Source organism: Venturia canescens, chromosome 6 (genome assembly GCF_019457755.1).
Source record: "Venturia canescens isolate UGA chromosome 6, ASM1945775v1, whole genome shotgun sequence".
Lineage (NCBI taxonomy): Eukaryota > Metazoa > Arthropoda > Insecta > Hymenoptera > Ichneumonidae > Venturia > Venturia canescens.
Window position 1 is genome coordinate 3,694,215 of NC_057426.1, and position 20,247 is coordinate 3,714,461.

Genomic DNA, 20,247 nt, shown 5'->3' on the forward strand with positions numbered 1-20,247 from the left:
TTCTCAACTCTGTTGACAATCGAGTACAGGACTTCACATTTACATCTCTACCAAAAACACTTCTACCAAAATTCAATTCTATCAGACACATCTATACCAAAATTCATTTATACCCAACAAATCAAGCCTCATAATATTTCTACCATTACCAAATACTACCCCATAATAATCCCATTAAATGTAAGAAATCGTTATGAAAAATGAATTCGATTTTGATTGCTCAACTACCACTTACCAACTCTACCAGAAGCACATTCTACCAGAATATTTGTAAACGTATAAATCGCGACGACTGTACCATAAAAATAAATCATTTCAAAAATCATAATCCGCAATTACTTTACTTTCGTTGGTAAAGTAGGTTGTCCAGGTTAATAGCTGTCATCAAAAATAAAAAAATATTAACTTTGATTAGAACGCCATATTTATGGCGTGACAACATCTATTACAATTATTTGGCTAAATCGTAAAGTATGCGATGGACCTGTAAGGAAAAAATTTATCCACCCCGCAGTTGACGTCCACCTCTTTTTATAAGATGACCGCACTGACATTTTACTTTTCAAATTGTAAAACCTCGCGTAAAACGGTTCATTATATTTTCAAAAAATTTTTTCCATCAAATATCAAAACATCATTCAAACGTTCATGCGTATATCACGATCGTTCAAATTGGCAGAACATATACATTATTTTAACCTCAAAATTATTTTTCATATTTCGCGCAATCATATTTGTAAAAAAAAAATCGTTGGTGTGTAGTTACTCACGTTTACAGGAACGGTCCTCGATCTTCTTCCTACCTTTTGCATCCGCAATCCTCGTGCTCTCCCTCATCCTCCACGATCCTCTCGCTCTCCCTCTTCTTCTACGATTCTCTTATCCTGCTCCATACACACTTTTCTTCCCGTGTTTCTGCATGCTCCCACGTTTTGAACTTATCACTTCACCGCATCGCAGAAAATCAAAGTCGATTCACAATCACAAATTTATGTTTTTTTTTCGAGAATGAACTTGGGTTTTTATTCACCAAAAACTTGACTTTATACCGACGCGAGAGAAAAATTTTGTTATTTAATTGTACGACTAATTAAATATGAAAATTAGCACTAACGAAAAAAATGTCCACATTTTTGGGCAAGACTCTCCTTTGCCCACTCTTCCCTGTGTTTCTTTTCTCAGAAAAACCGTTTTGGCGCAAATGAATAAGCCAATGTCGAGTACCAGAAACAATTGTAGCGCCACCTGTGCCACCGTTTCGTGGAGAATCGAGTGTGCCCGCGTGGGTGCACGCGTGTCCGGTTGCTCGCGTCCTATTGTTAGCATTCGATTAGTAAAAACTTCGTAATGCTGTACATAGCTGCGGTTATACGCGTTGCGTGCGTTGCTTAGCGTGCAGCGTTAGCAACTCCGACTTATCTGCATGGAATCTTGCCTGCGCGACTTCAAAGTGATACAGAAACTGTATCGAGTTCGGAACTGTGTCAACTATCAATATATATTGAGTAGATTTACTGACTGTCCGTCTTCGCTTGCCGACAACCCCATGGCTTTAGGACCGTGCGTTAGGTGCTTTGCTTCGCGTTGCGTTGCTCGGGGTAAGTTTGCATCTTAGCTCGCTTGCGAACACGCAAGCGTGCGAGCATACACACGATTCTCGAAAGCTGTGACACAGGTGTCACTAGACTGTTTTTGTTACTGACTCTTGCCTCGAATACTAATTTTTCATGAGTCGCCAAAATTTTGGAAATATTCATTCATGCGTAAATTTTTATGGAATAATAACGTTCGAGTGCTAGAGACTTTCCTATCGGCTTATTCATGTAGTTGGGTTAAAAAAAGGGAAAGTTAGCAATGGAAGGAAAAATATTCTGTATTTATATCGAACGATTAAAACGAATTTTCCATTAAATTTGAACTCCAATATTCGTTTCGTTGTGCCTATTGTCAACATAGACGATTCTATATTTTTTTTTTCGTTTTTTTAATTTTTTTTTAATTTTATTTAACCGTCGATTATTTATTTGAAATTCTATTGACTTTTTCGATCGATTGATAAAAATTACATAGTGGAATAAAATTATATTAGTCATAAGAGATAAAATAGGATTTCACATATCGTGTTTTGTGTCCCGTTTTATCAATTCACTGCAATTTACAATTGATAATACGGAGCGGCACCACTCACGCTTCGTACGATCCTCACCCTACGCCCGCCGAGCGGTGAGTGTGAGTGCGAGTGAAGCGAAAGCGAAACACGTTGCGCGCGCTCTCCACCCGTCCCCCCTCTTTCCCGTTGGCTGGTCGCGCGAGCTGGCCGAACGCCTCTATCCCCACTCCACTACCACTACTGCGCTACGAAGCGAATTCCCCAGCCAGAGTAGCCAGAGGCCAGAGGGGCCAGAGTCCAAACACGACCAAGCGTAAACGCGTGAAACGTAAACACGTGATGAACGAAAACAAACCGAACGAATTATCCACAATCCATTCGAAAATATTCACCGATCGATTGCCATAATTTTATCACTGCACAAAAATTTATGTGTCGAACCGTAAAATAAATGACCATTTTCCAATAAAATTATACATCATTTGTGGCGTTCTAATATTTTTATATTCATATATTAATGTATTTTTTTATACTATTATATTTTTTTATTTTTGACAAAAGTTTTTACCCTGGAAAACCTGCCTCACCGATGAATAAACATACATTTACGAATAAAAATGTTCTGGCTGGTAGAATGTACTTCTGGTCGAGTTGGTATGTGGTAGTTGAGGAATCAAAATTAAATTCATTTTTTCTAACGGGTTTTTACATTTGGTGTAGTTATTTTGGAATAGTGTTTGATTATGATAGAAATATTATGAGACTTTATTTGCTGAGTACATATAAATAAATTTTGGTATAAACGTTTCTGATAGAATTGAATTTTGATAGAGTTGTAAATGTGCCATTCCGCGAGACTAAGTTATGTACTCGATTGTCAGCAAAATTGAGAACCTCTGTCGTCGAGTCTTTTTTATCGACGAAAACGACCGTGGTGACATCTGTGCTTAACATTTAGAACTAGATCCTGACTTTTAGGTTAGGTTCTTGAGTTCTAGTGTTTTTCTTTTACTCTCCACCCTCAAAACTTCCTCTACTATCGAAATATTTGAAGTTTTCAATGAAAATTATTCAACTTCTAAATTTACATGCACGCTTTGGAAATAATGTTTGAAAATTTTCGTAATGTACCTCCAACAAATGCAATGTAAACTATTTTGTCACAAAGATTTTGGCTTAGAGTATTTTATGAGAGACACACGAGCCATGAGTTTTTTAGATAAACTTCACGTTCCAAGATCTTTCCTCAACCACAGCATTTGGAATGAAAGGAGTTCATTGTTTTTGCAAAGATTATTCAGGATCACGTATTTCGAAGTGAAAAACATGAATTTTTAACATCAGAGTATCATAAAAAGACAAATTAACGTCCAATACAAAATCTTATAGGATATCAGTTTTTTAATGTAAGAATGAAGAAAAATGAGACAAAAATAATTTTCTCCGAAAATAAGTGTTTCCGCAATAAAAGAGCGTTCGGAAGTACACGATATCTCGCCAATAATCGTCCTTGAGTTTCCTATAGAAAAAAACTGATTTCATGCATCACACATTAAAACACTGCACGACCAAAAACTAAAGGGAAACCGTGTAAAAACATATTTATAATTTGCATTCCATGAGAGTTGTGTCATTTACTATATAGCCCTCCTACGATTAGTTCACGTAGCGGCCACGACGCGATACGTCGCTGGTGGTGTAGGTTTCATGGGCATATATACAAATAGATACATAGAGAGCTGAGTTTCGCTGTCCCTCAGGAAATTCGGAATAATTCAGTACATCGCGACGTGGTTACGAAGATCGGACGATGGCAAAGTGTTCTCGCGAAGTGAGATGTTTACTACGAAAACGATAAAATCTGGCTTGATATTTCACAAAATCTTCAATCATTGATAGCTATTCGTCATGCAACGAAGTTATTAAAATCATAAGAAATAACAAAATTCATTGAACGAGTTGCTAAAAAAACTCGAGAAATATTTTACTTTAGTCACCCTATATGTGTGCATTGGCCCTTGCGCGGTAGGAACGGAGGAAGCATTTATTCGCGTTTAACGAGGGAAAAATTTTTAAAAAATAAAAAACGAGAAAACTACGACGGTTCGCACAGTGTAACAGGTGCAGGGAAACTGATGTCAAATCAGAGCAACGAAATGCCGAAAAAACGAATGATGACGGTACGATGCATTTAATTATATGATTTCATTCGAAATCGAATTCGCTATATTCGAAGTAAAAAATTTCGAATAATAATAATAACGGTTGTTTCAACTTGAAAGAGGCTTTATTCATTTTTTCATTGATTCGATTGATTTCAAACTATTTAGAAAATCATCAAACTTCTCATCGAAATTTTTCTAACGGTGAATTAACTTTCGAATGTTTCCGGTCTTTAACAACCGTTAAAAGCTTCATTTCTATGGTAAATGTTCTCGATTATCTACTTACACTGAAAAATGTTCTAATCACTCGTTCCATTTATAACTTTCAAAAAATTGCTTTTAACGCGGACGTTCTGACGTCTGTATAAACGTGTATTAGATCGATACGTCAAAAAAGTGTGTTTCAATGTATACAATCCACGAGGAAAAAATTGATGCAACGCACGTGTGTTGCCACTGTTATCGTAATTGCTTTTTAATGGCCTACTGATATATTTGTGTCCTACTTTTTTACTTACTCCTCTCATCTTCGGTTTTTATTCAAACGTTTGTTCCGTTATGTACAGTGTGTAAATTAATTGAACATAAAAAAAAACCTTTATGTGAAAAGAAAAAAAAGAAAAATCGATGCGATTCGAATATTAAGTGGACAAATAAATCAGAAACAAATGTCAGGAGATCGATTGTTTTTTCTGGAAACTATAGAAGTATTAAAGCTTTTGATGAACGTACAATTATTATTGAACAATTATTAGTCGAATAAAAAAAAGACAGGGGAAAGCTCTTAGCATACGAATCGATGAGTTATTTTTTTCAGCATTTACAATTTCATATGAATTTCGAAAAATCAGTTCAGTTACGTTACAGAAGGAACTGACAGTTTAATCGATAAATTTGACGTTAAACGATCGATGCTCAAATTAATGAATTCAATTGTTTATGATCGATAGTAAATTTGGTCGAATTCATTTGGATTTCTATCGATGTTTTGTAATGCTCGATTATTAACAGACGAGTGAATAAATGAAGTGTTTTACTCCGTCGTAAACTCATACAGACGTGCACAAACGTTTCGGCCCAAGCCCATCACGTGTCTCGGGCGAAAAGAGGTCAAACGTTGGGATCGCTGCGAGGTTTCCGTGGCTGTACGGTATGGCTTACGGGTCTCTCCGGAGCGGGAAAAACTTCGATAGCCTTTCAAGTGGAGAAATTTTTGGTGGAGCGTGGAATAGCGGCGTACGGCTTGGACGGTGACAACGTGAGAACCGGTCTCAATTGTAACTTGGGCTTCAGCAAAGAGGACCGCAACGAAAATATACGCCGAGTGGCCGAAGTCGCAAAGCTGTTTGCGGACAGCGGTCAAATATGTTTGTGCAGCTTCGTTTCGCCCTTCGAGGAAGATCGCCAAATGGCTCGGAGAATTCACAAGGATTTCGACCTCCCGTTCTTCGAAGTTTTCGTCGACACGCCTCTCAACGTCTGCGAAGCTCGCGACACCAAAGGATTGTACAAAAAAGCGAGGCAAGGAGCGATCAAAGGCTTCACTGGCATCGACCAGATGTACGAACGACCTGAAAATCCTGACTTGATCGTCAAGACCGAAAATTGTACCCTCGAAGACTCCGCGGCCACGGTCGTCGACCTTCTCGAGAAAAATTGCATTGTTCCCAATCTCACGAGTCACGGTACACCCATTCGTGAGTTATTCGTACCCGAATCGAGAGTCGACAGTGCCAAGGCTGAAGCTGAGACTCTCAGCTTCCTTGAAATCAACGAAATCGATGTCCAATGGCTACAAATTTTGGCAGAAGGTTCGTCCTTTTTATTCCTCCTTAAAATCATTATTTTCCTTGTGTCGAATTTCGGAACGTTTAGTTTTAACGACGATTGCAGACGTTGAACGATTTGTCGTCTTTGAAATCCGTTTTTCAGGCTGGGCAGCTCCTCTGACAGGTTTCATGCGAGAAGACCAATTCCTGCGAACTCAACATTTGAGATATCTGAGCGACAATGGGGCGGAAGTTAGCCAATCTGTGCCAATAGTATTGGCGATAAGCACCGCGGATAAAAATCGTTTGGAAAGTCTTTCCGCTGTAACCCTCAAATACGCTGGCAAATCATTAGCTATTTTGAGAAAACCAGAATTTTACGATCACCGGAAAGAGGAAAGATGCGCTCGGCAATTCGGCACAACCGATCAGCGACATCCGTACGTCAAAATGATCTACGAATCTGGCGACTGGCTTGTCGGCGGTGACGTCGAAGTGCTCGAAAAAATCAAATGGCACGATGGACTCGACGAGTATAGACTCACTCCCAACGAAATACGATTGAAATGCAAGGAAATGAAAGCCGACGCGGTCTTTGCCTTCCAGCTTAGAAATCCTATTCACAATGGACACGCTCTGCTTATGCAGGTTAATTATTATAACGTTGCTATAAGCACTTCAATTTTATTCGGTGACTGCACAGTCGAAGGATAATCTGAAAAATTTCAGACTTCGAATCTATCGATCATTTTCGTTTTTCATACAGTGTTTTTCTATAGTTTATAAAGAAAGAAAAAAAGAATTTTTAAACAATAATTGTTGTTAAAAGAGTCGAATGATTTTTTGATTCGACGTTTTTCTCGAAGCGCTGAGAATTCATGCCTGGACGGAATAAAAATTATTACCGTAAATGTGTGAGACATGCTTCGTTGCATTATTTTTTGCTTCTTCACTTTTTTCATTGTCAAGGATACCCGAGAACGTTTGCTGAGCGATCGTGGCTTCAAAAACCCAGTCTTGCTTCTGCATCCACTCGGTGGTTGGACGAAAGACGACGACGTGCCTCTGCCCACGAGAATTCGTCAACACAAAGCTGTTCTCGAGGAAGGAATATTGGACGCGAGATCAACGCTTTTGGCCATTTTCCCAAGTCCAATGATGTACGCGGGCCCTGTGGAGGTAAAATTTAAAAAAGCCTTCCATGATGATCCGATGGATCAACAAAAGTGGAGGAGAAAATATCGAAATGATAGTAAAAAATAAAGAGAATATCAAATTTTAGTTAAATGCAGATTCTTCACCTCTATTCGCAGGTTCAATGGCACGCGAAAGCTCGAATGAACGCAGGAGCAAATTTTTACATCGTCGGACGAGACCCGGCGGGAATTCCTCATCCCGATAAGAATATGACACCCGATGGAAATCTGTACGATCCATCGCACGGTGCAAGAGTATTGTCAATGGCTCGTGGACTTCAAACTCTAGAAATAATTCCATTCAGAGTGGCAGCTTATGACACGAAAAACAAGAGAATGGCGTTTTTCGAGCCTGAGCGTCGGCAAGATTTTGATTTCATATCTGGCACGAGGATGCGCGGTGAGTTTGCACTTTCGCAACTCGGCTAGATAAGCAGACAAAAACGATGCATGAGAACATTTTTTCCAAATGTCAGAACACTCTTAAAGAGCGGATTGAGTCGGATATTTATTGCTTGCATTCGAATGTCTAAAAAATAAATTTTTTTCCAGGTTTGGCCAGGTCCGGTGAAGTTCCACCCGATGGTTTCATGGCTCCAAAAGCTTGGCAGGTGCTCGCAGAATATTACCAGAACGTAGACAAAAATTGACGCAGGATAAGGACAAATGAACTATTAAATTGTACAAAAGCGAGGAAGCAACGAATGGCTGCTTCGTTGAATATTTTTATCACGCAATCAACTATTTTACATTCCTCTAATAACTCATATTTTATTCGTATCGTTATTACATGTCGTAACGAACAATGTTATTAATTTGCGCGAAATTTTATTATTCTTTTTACCGGTGGTAGAGATCGGCAGGTTATGTGAATGTGCAAATTTTATCAATCATATTTATATGTGTATTTATGATGTTTGTAAATACTCTAGCACTTGGTTAATGTATCTTGTACAAAAGATAGCTTAATTTTCATATATGCACATACTAAAATCAAAGTATTAGAAAAATTACAAGTGTACTGTGTAAAGTCCATCTTTTATCATATTAAACTATTAAACCAAACTTACGCGATTCGCTTCGCCTTCACGTTTTTCATTTATCGAGCTCAGACACTTGACTAACATCTTGAAAAAAAAGATGCACTGAGTTTTTGTAGTAAAAACTCTCTGGGGATTTTTGTTCAGAGCGATCGTTGTTGAGGGAAATCAGTCTTACTACTTTTATGAATAACTTTCCTAGATGATATCACAAATTAAAAATAAATAATTGAGAAAATGAGGGGACGACGACTCGGAAGGGTGAGAATCTTTGTTAGGTGAAACTTGAAAAGGAAAATATTCTTTTTTTTTTAGATAATTGGGAAAAGAATGCAAACTGGTTTGATATTTAAAATATTTTTATTATCGTAGTAAAGTCAAGTTAAATTACATTAAAAAAAGAAAGACCAAACAAAGGCGATTGGATAAAAACACTTTTTTACAGTTACTGTTGAAAGTATTCGTCCTCAAAGTTTCGAGCGCAGAGGATCGAAATTTTGGCGAATATTATTTCACAGCAATTTTTCGAGCTATATCTCATATATGCTTTCTTGTAAATTCACGCAGGCTTTATTTTGTACGACGAAGAAAACATATTAAATACATTATACATTTTTTTTTTTTTTTACCAATATTCAATAACATTCACTAACTGTACAGAAATTTCGTACCTGCGATTGTGTGAAAAGAGAAAATAAAATTATTTGTATTTTTTTAATCCAAATATTTAACGAAAATCATTTTAAGCAACAGGAAAGAAAAAATTGTAAAATATAATATTGAAATTGATTAAACCTTCAAGTCTATCAGTAATGCTTGATGATGAAAGATCCACGAAAAAATGAACGGATACACGATCTAATGAAAAGGCAACTATTATATAAACGAACGATTACAGTCATCAATTAATGTTTTTCTTCAGTATATACAACCATAAAGATAGTGTTTTCTCTTTAAAGACTCATACGATCCGTAAGAAATCTATAACTTTACAAATCCCAATTTGAATTGGAGGGAATCTAAAATTCTTATATCGATTTGGGTTCTAATGCTTGAAGCGTGGTCAAATATTGCTCTTAATCGATGAAAAAAATATTGTTACACGATAAATATTCGTTTTATTCTGTTGCTTTTTAAACTAGAAAATTTTTTCCAATAGGCAAATTATATGCTCACACCTCAAACACTATTTATGTTTGTTTTTTCTTCTTCTTTTTTTTTTTTAATAAGCCATTTACAGCACGAATTATGCTAGTACAAACTTAATTATTGTACATTATTGATGCAGTCGCTAAATTCACTTCGGCGCTCGAGTCACTGAGATCGGGAAGCGATAGCATTACCGGTATAACTTGTATTTTACCGGAATCATCTTGCTGCTGTAAATGAACCACGGTTATGTCCGGTTGCAACATATCACCCGCTATCATTTCGTCCGTTATCATTTCCGCTGTCTCGATATTGTCCGCCGTAACTTCCTCTGTGTACACCGTCGTGTCTTCCATGTTCATTATTACTTCGGCAGCGTCCGAAGCTTCTCTCGACGTCTCCTCGTATTCCTGGGTAAAGCAAAAGAATTTTTTTTTTTTTGTTAAATATGAAATTTTTATAGAGAGCACAAAATTAAAAATTACTCGGCCCGAGTGCCGACGATATTGAGAGTTTTTAAAGCTTTGAAGGCTAAGAAAAAATTGTTTCTTCTTGGAGGAAACGAAGCAAAAAAAAATTCACCTGTTCGTAGTTCTGTTCATACTCTTCACCAATGTCCTCGGATTCGAATTTCACGATTTCTTCTTCCGTATATTTATCATCATTGTACTCTTCGGACTGTTGTTCCTCGATGAGTTGTTCTTCCTCGTCCTGGTTTTCATAATCAATTTGTTCCTGTTCGGAGGTTGAGGTTTCTTCAGTTTGAAGTTTCGATTGTTTGACATTTCGGCCAGCAACGATTCTCTTGAATCCTGAACCACCGAGGCTCTCGTGTCGTCGTTCATGCTTGTTTTTATCACCGAGATACTTGAACCTCTGTCGACAAACGATGCAGGAATAGGGACGTTCGTTGGTGTGAGTTCTTTCGTGGCAAACGAGAGCGCTGACTTGTTTGCATCGCCAAGGGCAGTAGCGACATTGAAGAGGTCTTTCGTCGCTGTGTCGATTTTGATGATGTTTTATCAACTGTATTTTAGTTTTGAGATTAAAACCGCATATCTCACAGGTATAGGGGCGATCCTCGGAGTGCGATATCATGTGAGTTTTAAGGCGCAACTGATTGACAAAACGTTTGGGACAGTGGGGACAAGTGAGCGTTCCCTCGAGTCTGTTGTGGGCGATCATCATGTGATGCCTGAGTCGCACGTCGGACGTGAACATTTCATCGCAGTCCAAACATTTAGTAGGATTCTTTTCGATGTGTGTGTTCTTAATGTGAGTCCTTAATATCATTTCGGTTTTGAATGTTTTATCGCAATGGACGCAAGAAACTCGTTTCTTTTCCGGCTGCGTTTCAGCCTCTGATTTTATGCCACCAGGGATAGTTTCGTTGTGAATATGAGACATGTGCCACTCGAGCGATCTCGTAGAGAGCATCGAACGATTGCAAATGTGACAAGTGTACTGTCGACCGTCCTTGTGTACACGATTCCTATGAATAACGAGCATCGAGTGGTTGGGAAACTTTTCAGAGCATATCTGACAGGAGCATTCCTTGAGGGAACGACTGTCAGACTTCTGATGCACTCGCATGTGGAGTCTCAAACCATCACGACGATTGAAGCCCACGCCACAAGTATCGCAACGATATTGTCGTTGATCTTCGTGGATTCTCACATGTTGCTTGAGAGTCGAACTGTTTTTAAACATCTTGTCACAGTGCGGACACTGTATCGTGTACGCTTTGTGTGTGTACATGTGCTTCGAGAGACTATAAAAGGGTACCAATTTGTGGCAAACCTGACATTCCCGTTTGTTCCCAGTTGGATGATGTTTTCTGATTCGATGATGTCGCAAACTGGCTGGATTTTTGAAATCTGCACCGCAGTCTTCGCACAACCAAGCTCGCAGGGTGGTGTGAACCGATTTCATGTGAAAAGTCAATTTTTGTTTAAACGCGAATTTCTTGGGGCACTTTGTGCACTGGTATATTTTTTCCCACGTCATATGTTGGGTTTTGAAGTGCTGATCGAGGGTCGCTTGGTGCTTGAATTTCTCGCCGCAAACGTCACACATTTGGCCGTACATATTGTCGACGTGCTTTTGCTCGTGTTGCCTCTTTTTGCCCTTGGAATCGAGGACGATTTGGCAATAACGGCAAGTGAGCTTATTGATGCATTCGGCGTTGTGAGCGCGTTTTGTTTTTACCGTTGGAAATTCCAAATGGCAATCTTCGCACCAATACATGAGCTTGTAATCGTGGGATTTTAAATGTTCCTCGAGTACGTCACGAAGCGAAAAAGTTTCGGGACAATAATCGCACTCGAGATAATCTTCCTCGGCGATGTAGTCCAACGGCTCGGTGGCGTCGATGAGATCCGGAAAGTTTTTTTTCGACGTCGCATTGTTGCGATCCTCGTACAACGAAATAACGTCTTCGTCGGTCAAACGATTTATTATGATTTTACGTTGTTTCAAATAACTCTGAAAGTCGGCCAAATTTTTTTCCCTCTCGCCGAGCACGCGGGACAATTTTTCCATGTTCCCCTCGGTGTAAGACTCGCTGATTTCGCGCTTTAAATTCTCCTTCTTTTTTTTCGCTTCTTCCCATTTTTTTTTCAATTTAGCCAACCTCGTCAAATATTCACCAGCGTTGTCGTAAGCTTCGGAGTCATCGTCTTTCGCTTTATTCGTGTCTTCCTTGATTCGTTGCGATTTCGGCGAGCCAATGAAGTGCCGAATGTCGTCGATGTCGTCGACCGGCTCGATTTTCATTCGCGGAGCATTATCCACCGGCGTTGGTGACTTTTCTACAGGATTCACGAAACGAATCGTTCCATCTTCGAACTTCAAAGCGTTCGGCGTTCCCGAACTACCGCCCAAGATTTTTTCTCGCCTTTTTTTGTACTCTTCGATCTGTTCGGCAATTTTTCGTTCCCTCATGTCGAGCTCTTTCGAGCGCTCCATTTCAAATTCCGTTTCTTTCTTAATCGATGGCTCGAGCTTTTTTAAAAGCTTTTCAACCGGCAACGAGGGCTCGGCCGGTTTCTTTTTCTCATCCTGCTTCTTATTGTCCAACCCTTTATCCATTTTTTTGACTTTCACGAGCAGCACCTCGTTAGGTTTAGTTCCTTTCACTTTGACGTACATTATGCCGTCCTCGTTCTCGCTCGGGACGTTCAAAGCGTTTTTCACATCCAACTTTGGCTTTTTTATATCCATCAACGGCTTTTTTAAATCCAACATCGGATTTTTCAAGTCCAAGTTTGGTTTCTTTATATCTAATTTTGATTTTTTCATTTCTTTCGGTCCCGATCTGACGAGCGTCGAATCCGACTGCTTGACGCACGCCACGGGATTCCCTAAAAAATCTTTGTGTATGGAGATCTTACGTTTGAGAATATTCGGCTGTTTTCCCAAGTCCTTGCTCGCTGCTTCGGGTTTGTTGTCGATTTTTTGTTTATCCTTGGCAGGCACGGTTTCAGTCTGATCATCTTTATACCCGTCATCGTCCGGAGGTTCGACTTTGACATAAGCTTTCAATTTCGCGTCGTATTGGTAAACCGTTTTGTTAGCATCTTTGTTAGGATCTGCCTTACGATCGATTTTCGATTCTGTTTTGGCAGGTACGATCGGGTTTTCGGATTGCTTATCTTGCGTTTTTTCAGTTTGCCGCGCTTGAGAATTTTCCGAGTTGTCCATCAAACTGTCAATTTCTTCGTCACAGTTGTCCGACCGAAAAGACGGATCGTCCGGATCGAATTCTTCGATCGATTCGTTGTCATCGCTTAGATTCGCGATTGACTCGGTCGCAACTTCGCACTCGTTTGTCGTTGTAGACGCAATCGGATCATTTCTTTCCGTTGTAGATTCAGGCTCTCCGGCAACTTTTGTAGGACTCAAAGATTTATTCGATGATTCTGATCTCTTGTTTTCTGGTTTTCTAGCGACATAACTCGTTCTTTCGGGATTATTAGTCAATGGAATCGTTGTTATGGGACGAGACTTTTCTTCCTCGCTGCTCGTGCGAGTGGGAGTTGCACAATTACCGTGCAGTAAAGAACTTAAGGACTGCAATTTGACCTGCGCCTTTTTGATCTGCATAAAAAATTTGTAGCTCATTTTCAAATCACAGATACAGTCCATGCACATTTGCGTTGACAGGTTGTCATGCGTCTTAATCTCTTTCAAGTGTTTCATTTGCTGTTGCAACCGCATTTGTATTCCTTTTTCACTGAATATATCAACGAGAGGCAATTTCTGACCCGCACAAGTTCGACAATAATTTCTCAGTTGATTCTTCACTTTTTCTTGGGTAACCACAGCCTTCATTTCCAAAACACTGGTGCTCAACGGATTTGTCAATTGTGCCAGAGTTGTGGGCTCTGACGATATGAGCTTCACGCGTGGCGTAACTTTTTTTAAATCGTTGATATTTTTCACTTGCGATACCATCCTTTCTTGTATCGGAGTTTGTATTCTACGCTGTGGTGCTCTCAGAGGTGAAGCACTGTTGCTTTTCACTATTGTACAAGCCTTTTTATCAAAGATTTTGAGTGATTTTTCAGGCGTTATTATCCGCCGGACTTCGCTGTAATCGTGTTCCCTGTCAGACTTTGATGCTGGACTGGGACATGTTTTGATTTGCCCAGGAACAGCATCTGTGAAATGAATTGTTGACAAGTCATTAAATTCAGAGTTTCATCTCACAGACTTTAAGGGTTGATAAAGGATGTAGATTTGCTCAGAATCCCATAAACATCGGTTCTCTGCACTGAAATATTGACATTTCATTAAAAAGTGATTTTTTTTACCTTGAATGATTTTGATGCTGCCACTGTTCCGAATGAACATCCCACCACCGCTGACAACATTTCCAGCGGCTGGAACCTCTGATAGAGCAGTATTTTGAACGTTTCCATTGCCAGAAACAACAGCATCAAGGGTTACGATACTTTCAGAAGTGAGATCTCGTATGAGATCATCATTGTTGGATTCGTCATCTTTCACATTCTCACGAAAATGTTTTGAATCGTTATTTTCACTAACGCTAAGATTCGACGCGTTTTTAATAGATTCACTCATTTTTGCAAAAATGGAAAAACGAGGTTATGTTTATCCATCTGTAAATTGTATTAATTTCAGAGTTTATTACGACAGTTGAAAAAAAAAATATATTACTTTAAATAAATCGAGTCATCGTCAAAAAATCACTTTTTTCATTCTGGTGAAGAGGAAACGTGATTTTAAATTTGTAATTTGGCGCAAACGGAAAAATAAAGTTCTATGATCGGATTTTTTTATTTTAAAACTTAGCGATAGTTCGCTCCTCCAAAATCATCGTGCTATATTTGTGCGTCTTTGTGGCCAGATGGCGTGTACCCACAATTGGCGATTTACGCGACGTTCTCGAGCATTTTTGTGTTTAATTTCCAACTGGCTTTGGACCTTCTATACGACTACATGATATTCATGACCGAAATATACTACTCTCTTTGAAACATGAACACGAAATGTAGGGCTCTCGTAAGTTTTTCGAGCTACAAGCACAAACGTTACATCCGGCTAATCATAGTTTTTGGAGATTTTGGACACTTTTCAACAGTTTCAAATGTATACTTGCTATTTTGTTTTGCGTGCTATTTTGTTAGAGATATTGAAAAGACACATTGAATCGCAGCGTTTATATATTAGATTTATCGTTACTTTTAAGTACACACTTGTCGACGGTTCTTCCACGTACTAGAGGGATTCCTCTCTTGAGAAATTGACGACGTTCACATCAAAATGGCCGCGACATGGCGTTGCGTGAATGTTGGTCGTTCGCGTTCTCAACTCCGCGTCGATCACGATTATTCCATCCAAAATATTTTATTTCGCCAGTGAAAATTCGACGATATGTCTCATTAATTTCGTGGTCGTATTCGCAAATGAATTTTTTTTCGTTTTTTATATGAACAATTGTTTCAATGATTTTCAGAGAATCACCAACAAGGGGAAAAAGGGAGTAGAGACCTTGAAGTAGGATTGGTCGATGGTAAGTTCAACAGCCAATCGTAAATCACCAAGCGTCGCCCTCTATCGACTTTTCAAACAACTTCTGCATCACAGGAAATTCCGATCAAAGGTCACCAGCGGACGAATTTGAAATGAAAACTTGCATTCGGAAATTCGTTTTTATTTTCATAAAAATACAACTTTTAAAGTGTCGGATATGATCGGGGGAGAGAGAAACCGCATATTTCATGAGTTTGAAAATAATGGTCAAGTAGGTCAGGTAAAAAAAAAATGGAATTTGAATTTGCAAAATGGCATAGAAAAACGATTTCAAAGGTATTCGAAATATTTATTGATGAAAAAGGGTAATTTAAAAAAAAAAAGGCAAAAACGATTACGAAAGATTATTTTTACGATTTTTGACCTAAAAGAAGCCTCCTTACCCAAAACAAACAACAATTATTATTCTTTTTTTTATTTTTCATGGTCCCCGAGTTAAAAACATAGTTTACGGTGCAAGCCCAAACGAATGAATTGGCAATAGAAATCGAAAGACAATGCACAGTTTTCATATACTTAATAGGTTGAAGTTTAATACTTTAACTACACTTAAAACACTTGATTACTTAAGCGCACAGCGCATGATAGCAATAGTAATATTTTCATCTCAAACATTAAATCCACGGAGGAATACTGCTCAATATATTTGTTCTTCATCAGAAAATATTGGATCCATGTAAACACGAACCTATATTATTTATATTACAGAATTCACAACAGTTATGAAACACGGAATTCGGCACATTTAAGGTCTACTTTGAAGGTAACTTTGATCTGTCATTAATAATATATGAGGTGATCCTCAAGAATCCTTAACGATCACCCAATCCTGAGAGGAAATCTTCAAACTCAAAACTATTATCTCATTACTTTAGAAGTAAAAAAAAAAAGAACAAAATAAAGTTACATCCTTTTTGGAAAATTAACTATCATTTTTTTTCGATCATTTTCTTTGGAGTGGTGAAGAGAAATCATTGAATAAATTGTGTGTGAAAATAATGCATTGTCATTTGTAACGATGCATTTGTTCAATATTTATGGAATTAAAGCTCGATGGAGCACGACTTCACTAAATTTATAAACAAATACTGTATGAAAGGACGAAAAAAAACTTCGAATAATTGGAGAAGTACGAATGGCATGCAGAGAATTCCCAACATTTGTACCATTTGCATGCACGTCACGATTCATCGATTACACCGTGCTCATAACCCAGATAATAAGAAATCGTGATAATCCGAAATCCGATGAAATTGACAATTTAAGACGAACTTTCTCTTTGTTTCGGATCATCATAGTTCATGAAAACGACAGAGATTTTGCGTAACTTTGGTAACGAGCAAACTTAGAATTTCCAACGTAGGCTGAGTCTGTGTTCGAGCAGCATGTTGTTTTCAGGCGGCAGAGCCAAACAAGCTCGCAAAATGTTTTCGATAGCTGCTCTCTGTTTGGACAATGCGTTTATCACCGGAGCACCCTCAGGTACCAAAGGAGCTTTGCAGAGATAAGAAAGAATCGAGAGAACGCTGTGAAAGCCAATAAATTCACTGTTCGATCCACTTTCTGTATCTCGGAATGAAATCCTCGAGCACAGTTCAGCGATTATAATGAGATCGAGGATTAGAGGACTCGCCAACAATGAATCCTCGCAGGTGTTGTGCACAACTATCGTGTTGTGACCACCGAGCATTATTTCCGATGTGTACTCGTCCATTGCTCTTTTGCTGTCACCTTAAAAATATTATTAACAATTTTATTAGTCGAATTTTCGACCTTTGTTTCCAGTACATGAGTTATTTGTTGAATCGATACTCACCAACATAGGGCACGTATTTTATAACGACGCAGTGATCCGGTTTTTTTCCATCTTCGTAAAGAATACTGTTGGACTTTACCATATCATCGACCACGTTGCTTTTGGATATCTATTTACAAAATTTAAAGTGATGAGCGGTTATCAATGATAAACCCAAAAATAAGGATCAAAGTATTCACCTCTTTGGATCGAAATTGTTGAGGAGCCGAAAGATTGTATCCATCGTTATTGCCCAGATGATTGTAGCTCACGATAGAAACGGGTTTTATACCAGCGGACACTAAAAAGTCTACGAGCACAGATTTCAACTTGGTTTGTCCCGATTTGAAATCATCACCTCCGATAAAAGTTTTTTGCTGTTCCGCGAATTCTACAGCACCTGGAACGAAAGTATTTTGGGGCGACCCATTTATGTAGGTGCACTGCACCAAAAAAAAAAAAACAAAATTTTAGTCCACTTTCCATTAAGTTTTTCGTCACCAATTATTAACATATAGTAGTTTCGAGACACAAAGTGTGGTACGTTGAGGTGAAAATAACATTTTTTTTGTTTTCAATTTGTCTACAAAATTTTAATTCCATTATTTATACTCACTCCTTCGAGAGCTGAAGCAACAGCAAACATTGTGCTCGGGCTGATCTCCGGATGATCAGTTTTGATCGACTTCAACAAATTCTCCGCTGTATCATTTACTCCTGGAATTATATCTGAGAATCTCTCAGTGTTAGCTGTCCACAACACAATGACACTGTCCAAATTTTTCGAACTTTTAAAATCAACGATATCTTTCCGAATGCTCTCCAGTTGTTCAGATTTTGTGCCTAAAATCAAATTATTCGCTCGTTCTTCCTGGAAAATGGAATTTAAAAAAATTAAATTGTTTCTAGAATATTTACTTCTTGTGCTATTAAGTTTTAGAAAAATCTTGACGAACCTGATTAGCAGCAATGAAGTCTGGATAATAAATACTTTTTCTTGGCTTCATGTGGACCATGTGCGGTTTCAATTGATTCTGCAAATTGATATCCAGTACTTTAGATCTAGACATGGCATCTGCCAAATTCATGCTCGAAATATCCCATCCGTCAACTTCTATATTATTAGGTTCGATCATAGGTAGCATTGAAGAGATAGGAACGTAGACATCTTCGCCGTTGCAGCTGCCAAGTCTTACAGTCGACGCTTGTGTCAATGAACCAAACCTAGAAGGAAATTCAAGTTCACACGAAGCTGTTTAGGGTCAACCAAGAACATTCGGGATCTCTTCGGGCTATCAAAATATGTGAATAGTAATCCAAAGTTTGAATCTCTAAAAAATCTAATTTATTTGCTCATAACATACCAATTTGCTTTGACTATTCCATCCTTTGTTTCCCAAGATAGTTTCATTTTATTAGCCAAAAGGGCAGCTGTTATTGTTGTTCCGTTGTTGCCACCCCAACCGACAAACATAACACCCAATTTTGGCACTTTCAGTTGTGTTCGAATGATCATTTTTTTACACAATGGTGTGACCTGAAATTTTTTTGATACATAGCTTTTTACATGTGAATTATTTGAATCATTTGGAATTTAAAAAAATGAGTGGCATTGGATAATAGAAAATATACACGTTCGAAATTTCTTGAAATTTTCACAAAAACTGTTTTGTACGTGAAAAAATTCGAAAAAAATTTCGTAAGCTCATTACATCTTTAATATAACTTGTTATCTTACGGTATATTCAGAGCCATTGACCCCAGATTTCGTAACACGTGTTGTCTGATATTCATATTCCGCTTCGATGTGTTCGGCCTCGTACTTGACCTTGGGAGAGTCAACGTGGATCTTGAGGGCCATTGAAAATGCGTCGGATAAACAATGACAATAAAACGTTTCAGAAAGTCGTAGAAACCAATGAAGAATCTTTGGATTTTCAGCTGGACTCTTCACAGGAAAAGCTCGGGGTGTAACGTTGCAGAGTTTTTATCTCAAAAACGATGATCAACTTCCGATCGTCAAAAATTTCTAATAGTCCTTTCTGGACTTGTTCTCGATCCTTCGAAACGTCTATCTTCAACTGTTAACGATAGAATTGCGTTCTATTTTTTACACTACACAAAAAATTCATATACTCGTCATTTATCGAGGAATCATGAAATTTTATCGCACCTAATTTGAGTGAATTAGAAAAACTGACGAAGTTACTCGACGGACTCCAAATACCGGTTTTGATGCTTCTTTCACGTAAACGTGACGCGTGTCACTTCCAGTGTTTAAGTATAGTGTGTATGGGAGTATGGGAGAATTTTCTAGTTGCGTGTTTTCAGGGGGTAACGTCGTAACGTGTAACGAGCATGCGCTTGAATAGCTCAAAGTAGATTAGATGTATTTTCGGATTTTTCTTTTTTTGTTTCTCATTGCGCGATCACGATCGAGCAGGGAACGTTCGGTCGATATTTTGGCTCTAGGTTTTCTTTCGAATTCAGCATTTATTTGTTCCTTCGTCATTATATTCTAATTATTTAACCAGAATATTTTTCTTGAGTATGATATATTCCGTTATATAGAAAGGGAGAAAGAACGTTAGAACACCCGAAACTTTTTGAATTTTCTTTACCACGATTTCTTCGATGTCAACCGACCGAACAAACTTGTTCGAACGTTGTTGGGTTAGGATCATCGTTTTTCCAAAACAAATAAACTAATAAAAACATCGCCGCTGTACTCAATTGGTACGCGACTTTGAGCACGAAAACTGCACTTTCTGCTGTCGATAAAAATTACATCTACTCGAATTTTTCGAAAACAAATATCCACCGTAAATCGATATGAGATTTTACACACCAAATAAACTGCACCGTCGTCATTTGAATTCACAGTTGGGTTATGTTTCAAAAACATGTACCGAGGAAGTTTAACAATACAATTTTTTCCTCGGCTATTTCCCCATTCGCTTCGTAAA

The 20,247-nt window shown here is 38.3% G+C and overlaps 3 protein-coding genes across 8 annotated transcripts; 1 reads left to right on the forward strand and 2 right to left on the reverse strand.

Moving 5' to 3' along the window:
• The first annotated feature begins 3,766 nt into the window (after window positions 1-3,766).
• Papss (PAPS synthetase) lies at window positions 3,767-8,309 on the forward strand. Its single transcript, XM_043422521.1, has 6 exons — window positions 3,767-4,290; window positions 5,333-6,086; window positions 6,208-6,692; window positions 7,014-7,223; window positions 7,358-7,640; window positions 7,793-8,309. The coding sequence occupies exons 1-6, from the start codon at window positions 4,246-4,248 to the stop codon at window positions 7,888-7,890; spliced, it is 1,875 nt and encodes a 624-aa protein (XP_043278456.1). The 5' UTR covers window positions 3,767-4,245; the 3' UTR covers window positions 7,891-8,309.
• Window positions 8,310-8,621: 312 nt separating this feature from the next.
• Window positions 8,622-15,416, reverse strand: LOC122412733 (uncharacterized). Of its 4 annotated transcripts, none has more exons than XM_043422520.1 (4): window positions 15,150-15,416; window positions 14,244-14,552; window positions 10,012-14,090; window positions 8,622-9,839 (listed from the first exon to the last, which is right to left on the reverse strand). In XM_043422520.1, the coding sequence occupies exons 2-4, from the start codon at window positions 14,512-14,514 to the stop codon at window positions 9,543-9,545; spliced, it is 4,647 nt and encodes a 1,548-aa protein (XP_043278455.1). In that variant the 5' UTR covers window positions 14,515-14,552; window positions 15,150-15,416; the 3' UTR covers window positions 8,622-9,542. The 4 variants fall into 4 exon arrangements, with proteins under 4 accessions (XP_043278455.1, XP_043278452.1, XP_043278454.1 ...); XM_043422517.1 differs by having other exon boundaries at window positions 15,053-15,416; XM_043422519.1 differs by having other exon boundaries at window positions 14,816-15,416.
• A 175-nt stretch (window positions 15,417-15,591) lies between these two features.
• On the reverse strand, window positions 15,592-20,013 carry Inos (Inositol-3-phosphate synthase). 3 transcript variants are annotated; one of them, XM_043422525.1, is made up of 8 exons: window positions 19,483-20,013; window positions 19,020-19,396; window positions 18,646-18,818; window positions 18,238-18,505; window positions 17,898-18,152; window positions 17,482-17,724; window positions 17,303-17,411; window positions 15,592-17,217 (listed from the first exon to the last, which is right to left on the reverse strand). In XM_043422525.1, the coding sequence occupies exons 2-8, from the start codon at window positions 19,140-19,142 to the stop codon at window positions 16,832-16,834; spliced, it is 1,557 nt and encodes a 518-aa protein (XP_043278460.1). In that variant the 5' UTR covers window positions 19,143-19,396; window positions 19,483-20,013; the 3' UTR covers window positions 15,592-16,831. The 3 variants fall into 3 exon arrangements, with proteins under 3 accessions (XP_043278460.1, XP_043278459.1, XP_043278462.1); XM_043422524.1 differs by having other exon boundaries at window positions 19,020-19,362; window positions 19,455-20,013; XM_043422527.1 differs by having other exon boundaries at window positions 19,020-19,384; window positions 19,455-20,013.
• Window positions 20,014-20,247: the final 234 nt, after the last annotated feature.